The following is a 7,132-nucleotide window of genomic DNA, read 5'->3' as shown; positions in this document are numbered from 1 at the left end:
CTTTTATTCCCTGAATTATAAATGACTATTCTATGATGATTCTGCTAAATATTCAATTTCACCACACAATCTTTGACTTCATACTAACAAACAGTTGACTTCACATGGACAATTTCAATGAAGCCTGACTTCATATCTAGCTCCTTTAATCTTCCTTGGGCATCAGCTATCTACAATTCTCACATTGAGAATATCTGTATTTTGCTGGCTCACACCTTGCTGGACATGTTAAATGTTTAGAAATATAAATTTAACCTACCTCTTGAGATAGGTCTTGAGAGGTTTGTGAGCCTAAAAAGACATGGAGGAACCACTTAATGCCACAGGCACATTGTTCTAAATTATTTGGAATCAGTTAATTCCTCCCCATCTCCTAGCCATGCCTGACACCAAAGGGGAGCCTCTAAATTTACAAGGAGTAGAAGGAAATCTACTCTTCTCTGCTCCTCTCTGGGTTGTTAGGGGACATGGGAACCCTCAGTTGTTTTCTGCTGAGCAACAGCCAAGTCCACCTTGGACTTAGACAGCTTGCCAAATTGTTTGCCGGAAGGGAACCTGATTTGTGACCACTCCCAGGGTGTGCCAGGAAAAGGCTCCTACTGGTGCCAGAAGCTCTTACTGTCAATGCCCTCCCTAGGTCCCCAAAACTCAACCCTTGCCCTCACTCCTTTCGCTTAAATGACGTGGTTCTTATCTCAGATCCCGATATAAAGCTCCTACAGCTACCTGGCCTGAGAAGCCAACTCAGACTCAGCCAACAGGTAAGTGGGCATTACAGGAGGAGGGCACCTCTAACTTGCACTGTAAATCTAAAATCTTGGGGAAGATACAGCATGAGTTTCTGTCCAGGAGGTTTTAGCCGTAATGAAGCCTCAGTGGGATGCAAAGGTGTTTTTCGGTTATTGAATCTATAATCCTCAAACTCTCAAGAGAAACTTTCGAAGGTATGGGTGTCTCAGAGGACCTTCCTGGTCTCAGAAATTCTGAGAGGAGGTTTTAAGGAAGGTAATAGGTGCTTTGCTCTCCATCTCTCAGAACCCCCGTCTCCGTGTTCTCCTATAGAGATTGTTGATTTGCCTCTTAAGCAAGAGATTCATTGCAACTCAGCATGGCTCAGACCGGCTCATACTTCATGCTGATCTCCTGCCTGATGTTCCTGTCTCAGAGCCAAGGTAAGATCTTTTTTCCACCAACCAACTCTGTCTAGCCCTGAAGCCTTCACTCTATCCCCAAGCATATGGGTCTACTTGAAAAAAAAAAAAAAAAAAAAAAGTAGAGTCACCATTAAGGGTTGTTTTGTGGTGTTTAGTGATCTTTATTGCTGATCTCTCCACATTTATATGCATCTACACCTCATTAAGGAGTTTGAGCTAGAATTTAAAATGACCCCTTATAAGCTACTGCTGCAGTTGGGATGAGTTAATCTGATTAAATTTATATACATGATGGTGGATTTGGGGATGTCTGTGTGTAGAGAGTCACTAATGGGGTGTAGAACTGAGGCGAGCCTTGTGTTCAGGGAAACCAAGACAGGCTTGAGAAAGCAGAAGCCTGAGTTCTTCAAGGCAGAAGAGCCTGAGCTCCAGACATAAAAGGGAAACTGGAGACATGTTTCTTTAGCCAATTCATTCTGGGATTTTTTTGCCCGATCAAATAAACCAAAGAGAGAAGATGTAGGATGCAGGAGCAAGAGTGAGCAGTCATTCCATAATAGACTAGATTATTCTGTTTCTATAAAGGAACCCCAGAAACTCCTACCTCATCTTCAAGCCTTTTCCTTACCCTGAGAGCCTCCTTTAATTGTCTGTTCTTTTTCAGGTCAGGAGGCCCAGACAGACTTGCCCCAGGCCCGGATCAGCTGCCCAGAAGGCAGCAATGCCTATCGCTCCTACTGCTACTATTTTAATGAAGACCGTGAGACCTGGGTTGATGCAGATGTGAGTAAGGAGAGCAGTGTGGGAAGGGAGGCTCATGAAGGGAGGGGAAGCTGCCACTCTGCAGTGTGTTCAGTGGCTGCAATGAGATGAGACTGAACCCCTCGCTGCACTATCATCAGCCCCAAACTTTCCAGTCTACTTTATGCCATTTTTCAGCACATTCCCAGCACAAAGAACCTCGTGGTCAGTGACAGCATCGTCAGGGACATTACTGTGCTGTCCTTTTTATGACCCATCTTCTTGGAGGACTCAGTATATCCCTCACACCCTCCTCCTCCACTGCGTGCTCCATTTTCTTCCCCAACAGCTCTACTGCCAGAACATGAATTCGGGCAACCTGGTGTCTGTGCTCACCCAGGCAGAGGGTGCCTTTGTGGCCTCACTGATTAACGAGAGTGGCACTCATGACTTCAATGTCTGGACTGGCCTCCATGACCCCAAAAAGGTAGGCTGCAGCCTTCTTTATCTCCTAATAATCAGGTTTGAGAAGTAAGAAGGAGGTTCACGTTCTGGTCTCCTAAGTACCAGCTTTTGTCACTTTCCAGAACTCAAGCTGTTTACAGATCCTATAATGTCCTATGTAGCAACACTGTAGATGATTAGAGATATAAATGGAAAGCTGAATTTCCTAGGTGTCCTGGTCATTCATAAATAAACTTATTCTGTTTACAGTCAACAAAGCATCTATATGAACCAACTTCTTACCTATTTTGTTACTGTCAGCGTCATAAGAGAGACTAGATTGCTGACTATACAGAAAAGGAGACTTGTGGTAAAGAATCTAGTGCTGTACTACTGGCATTTGGGAACCTAGTAGTACACTACATAATATAATATATCAACAACTAATGGTCAGCCAATGCTATGCTGGATATGAGGGTCCTGGGCCACAAAGACAAAAAATCAGGAACTACTTTTTAAGTGAGCTACTTTGGGTCTCTATGTCAAATTCATAACACTTATTTCTTGGTGAAACGTGGTTAATGAGTTGGACAGTTCAGGAAAGAAGAAGTTTAGAGCAATAGCAAAGGAAAGGAAACAATATTTAGCAAGGTTTATTCTTCCCTTGTGTCTTAGTATGTTTCTGAGTGTGCACACAGGCCCAGTGATTCCATGAATTTTTGAGTGATCACTGCCTCTGTTCTGGCCCTTCCCCATCTAGAACCGCCGCTGGTACTGGAGCAGTGGGTCCCTGGTCTCCTACAAATCCTGGGACATTGGAGCCCCAAACAGTGTTAATCCTGGCTACTGTGTGAGCCTGACCTCAAGCTCAGGTGAGAGACAGAGAATCCATCCACCTCTTTCTGTTCTCTCCTGCTTAGCTCTAGGGATGGAACTGGGACTGGGATAGAGGAAAGGTGAACTCCTCATTAAGGAAATGGGTGTTTGGTTTTTGTCCTGAGTCCTAAAGCCAGGAGGGTCATACTCTTTCTGGTCTCCCAAGTCTAACTCTTCTCATTGACTTATAGGATTCCGGAAATGGAAGGATGTGCCTTGTGAAGACAAGTTCTCGTTTGTCTGCAAGTTCAAAAACTAAGGGCTGCTGGAAAATAGATGTCTAGAACTGATCCAGCAATTACTACGGAGTCAAAAATTAAACTGGACCATCTCTCCAATGCAACTCAACCTGGACACTCTCTTCTCTGCTGAGTTTGCCTTGTTAATCTTCAGTACTTTTATCTACTCCAGTCTCTGGAACCCTAAATAATAAAAATAAACATGTTTCCACTATTGTGTTGTCTTACTGTGTCTGCTATTTCCACAACTGATGCCGGGATGGTTGAGATGAGAGTGATTACAACAAAGCTTGCTCAGGCCTATCCACTTTTAAAAAGTCCATCCACATACCATGCATATTAGAATTCAGTATTTATGAACATATGTGGCTTTGCTTATGACAAGGCTAACAAGATGGAGATTGACCAAAAATTCACATGCTGGCATATCTCAAAGATATTTTGCATTCAGTTCCAGACCACTGTAATAGGGGTAATATCACAGAAAAGCAAGTTACACAGGTGGTTTTTTGTTTTTGTCGTTGTTGTTGTTGTTATTTGTTTTTTTGCTTCCCAATGCATAGAAATGTTTTCTTTACACTACACTGTAATCTATTATATGGACCATAACATTATGTCTGAAAAAGAAATATACATACTTTAATGAAATAGTACTTTATTGCTAAAAAATACTAACCATCATCTGAGCCTTCAGCAAGTAGTATTCTTTTGCTGGTGAATGGTCTTGCCTCAATGTTGATGGCTGCTGCCTGAGCAGCGCAGTGGTTGCTGAAGGTTAGAGTGGCTGTGGAAGTTTCTTAAAATAAGACTACAATGAATTTGGCCACATTGATTTGATTCTTCCTTTCATGTATGATTTCTCTATAGCATGTCATATTGTTTGATAGCATTTTCCCCACAGTAGAACTTCTTTTAAATCGGAGTCAGCCTCTCCAAACCCTGCTACTTCTTTATCAACTAAATTTATATGTTGTTCTAAACCCTGTGTTGTCATTTTAACAATGTTCACAGTACCTTTGTCAAGAGTAGATTCCATATCAGGAAACCACTTTCTCTGCTCATCCATAAGAAGCTGCTCCTCATCCTTTCAAGTTTTATCATAAGATTGCAATGATTCAGTCACCTCTTCATGCTGCATTTCTAACTTTAGTTCTCTTGATATTTCCACTACATTCACAGTTACTTCCTTCACAGAAATCTTGATCCTTTCAAAGTTATTCGTGAAGGTTGGAATCAGCTTCTTCCAAACTTCTGTCAATAATAATATATTGACCTCCTCCCTTAAATCAAAAATGTTCTTAATAGCATCTAGAATAGTGTATTCTTTCCAGATGGTTTTCAATTTACTTTGCCCAGATCCATTGGAGGAATCACTATGTATGGCAACTATAGCCTTGTGACATGCATTTGTTAAATAATAAAAATTGAAAAGTGAAGTTACTTTTTGATCCCTAGGCTGCAAAACAGATTTTGTGTTACAAGCAGGCATGAAAAAATCATAAATCTTCTTGCACAGATCTGTGTTCCTAAGCGACAAGGTGCATCATCAAGGTGCAATAATATTTTTAAAAAAACCTTTTTTCTGATACAGAGGTCTCAACAAGTAGAATTAAAATATTCCATAAACTATGCTATAAACAGATGCTCTCATCCAGGCTTCAGTGTCACTATGTTTATTATCTTAGCTAGATCTTCTGGATAACTTGCTAAAGCTTCTCCATCAACACTTGCTGCTTTTCCTTGAGCTTTGATGTTATGGAGACAGCTTCTGTCCTGCAACTTCATGAATCAGTCTCTGCTAGCTTCAGACTTTTCTTAGGCAGTTTCCTCAACTCTCTCAGCCTTCATAGAATGTTGCTGACTTTCTCCAAGTCAGCAATAAGGATGTGCTTTTAAAAATTATTTGTGTGTTCACTGGAATAACACTTTTGACTTTCTTCAAGAACTTTTCCTTTTTGTTCACAACTTGGCTGTTTGGGACAAGAGACCTCATTTTTAGCCTATCTCAGTTTTGGACATGCCTTCCTCACTAAGATCAATCATTTCTAGCTCTTAATTTAACTCAAATGATGGGCAATTCTTCCTTTCACTTGAAGAATTAGAGGCCATGGGAAAGTTATTAATTGGCCTAATTTCAATATTATTGTGTCTCTGGGAATAGGGAGGCCAGAGAAAAGGGAGAGAGCTGGGGAAGTGACCAGTGAGCAGTCAGAACACACACATTTATTGATTAAGTTCATAATTGTGATGTTTCATCAAAGCCCAAAATAGTGATAATAGTAACATCAAAGATCACTGATCACAGATCACCATAACGGATGTAATAATAATAGTAAAGTTTTAAATACCGCAAAATTACCAAAATGTGACCCAAAGACTTGAGGTGACTACGTGATATTGGAAAACAGCACTGATAGACTTCTTCAATGTAGAGTTGTTACAAACCTTCCATTAAAACAAAAACCAAAGATACAGTATCTATCAAGCACAATAAAATGAGGTATGCTTGCATTCACATAAACCCAGTTCAAGTTCCAGAAGCAATTGTTGATGGTCTACAGATGGCTGGGGTATTTGATATTCATGAGATATTTGAATGGTTATGGTCTGAGGATATCGCATCTTTGCTCCATATGCAAATTGAAGCCACAACGAAAATGGTAATTTAAGGAAAATTTTCAGATCTAGAGTGCTGAATGCATAGTGGAATGACCTAGGGACATGGAATCCAGCAACAGTTGTTACATGGCTCTCATTGAATACATAACAATCAATAAATAGTTAAATATCCAGACATACTTAGTTACCTTCTTGAAGATTATATCTCCAGATACAGCCAAATTCTGAAGTTTGCAGTCTAAAGAGATTAACAAATTAATTTTGTGAAGACCCAATTCAGATCATAACACCATCCATATCAATAATACCATTACATGTGATTTGATAAAACAATCCAATCCAAAAACACAGGTTGTTCTATTAAAACAACCACCACAATAATAAAATCAAGATTCAATTATGTGGCATTTATAGGAGACCTGGCTTAAATTTACAGAGTTACTAAATGTTTTCTTTCAAGTGTTTGATAATTTTATCTCTTAAATATGAATCTATATTTCATTTTGAATCAATCTCTATATACAGTGTAAGAAATAGAACCAAATGCATTCCTTAGCATATAGCTATTCACTTGTTCCAGCACCATTTGCTAAAGAATATTCTTCCCTCTTGAATTTCCATGATACAGTTGGCAACAAACAACTAACTATAAGGCTAAAAGTTTATTTCTGAAATCTGCATTCTATACCACTGATAATTCATGTTTGTCATTATGACAATTCTACACAATCTTTATCACTTTAGCTTTGTAATAAGTTCTAAAATCTGAAACTGTAACTGTAAAAACTTGTGTTCTTTATCAAAATCGTTTTGTCTATTCTTGACCAATATTGTTTTGGCTGTTCTGAATTTCCATACGAATATTAGTCAACTTGACAATTTCTGCAAGAGGAAGCTGGGACTTTGATGGGGATTAAGACAAGTCTATAAGTCAATTTAGAGAGTACTTTCACCTTAATGTTTAGTCCCTGTTCTATGAACACAAACTCTCTTTTCACTTATTTAGGTCTTCTCTACTTTAACAATGTTTAGTAGTTTCTAGTGTACAAGATTTGCACT

The 7,132-nt window shown here is 39.5% G+C and overlaps 1 protein-coding gene across 2 annotated transcripts; it reads left to right on the top strand.

The window, feature by feature from the left end:
- The first annotated feature begins 704 nt into the window (after window positions 1-704).
- Window positions 705-3,670, top strand: LOC105530686 (lithostathine-1-alpha). Of its 2 annotated transcripts, XM_011968335.1 has the most exons (6): window positions 705-761; window positions 1,063-1,172; window positions 1,819-1,937; window positions 2,245-2,382; window positions 3,100-3,211; window positions 3,407-3,670. In XM_011968335.1, the coding sequence occupies exons 2-6, from the start codon at window positions 1,109-1,111 to the stop codon at window positions 3,472-3,474; spliced, it is 501 nt and encodes a 166-aa protein (XP_011823725.1). In that variant the 5' UTR covers window positions 705-761; window positions 1,063-1,108; the 3' UTR covers window positions 3,475-3,670. The 2 variants fall into 2 exon arrangements, with proteins under 2 accessions (XP_011823725.1, XP_011823724.1); XM_011968334.1 differs by having other exon boundaries at window positions 3,100-3,669.
- The last annotated feature ends 3,462 nt before the right edge of the window (window positions 3,671-7,132 follow it).

The sequence above is a fragment of the Mandrillus leucophaeus genome, unplaced genomic scaffold (genome assembly GCF_000951045.1).
Source record: "Mandrillus leucophaeus isolate KB7577 unplaced genomic scaffold, Mleu.le_1.0 Scaffold84, whole genome shotgun sequence".
In the NCBI taxonomy this organism is placed as follows: domain Eukaryota; kingdom Metazoa; phylum Chordata; class Mammalia; order Primates; family Cercopithecidae; genus Mandrillus; species Mandrillus leucophaeus.
This window is presented reverse-complemented; position numbering and strand designations above follow the sequence as displayed.

Excerpts from the sequence above, each read along its gene's own strand:
- LOC105530686 (XM_011968334.1), top strand. The coding sequence starts at position 1,109 with ATGGCTCAGACCGGCTCATACTTCATGCTGATCTCCTGCCTGATGTTC. Across the intron at positions 1,173-1,818 it reads GTTCCTGTCTCAGAGCCAAG|GTCAGGAGGCCCAGACAGAC; the intron begins GTAAGATCTTTT and ends GTTCTTTTTCAG. Across the intron at positions 1,938-2,244 it reads AGACCTGGGTTGATGCAGAT|CTCTACTGCCAGAACATGAA; the intron begins GTGAGTAAGGAG and ends CTTCCCCAACAG.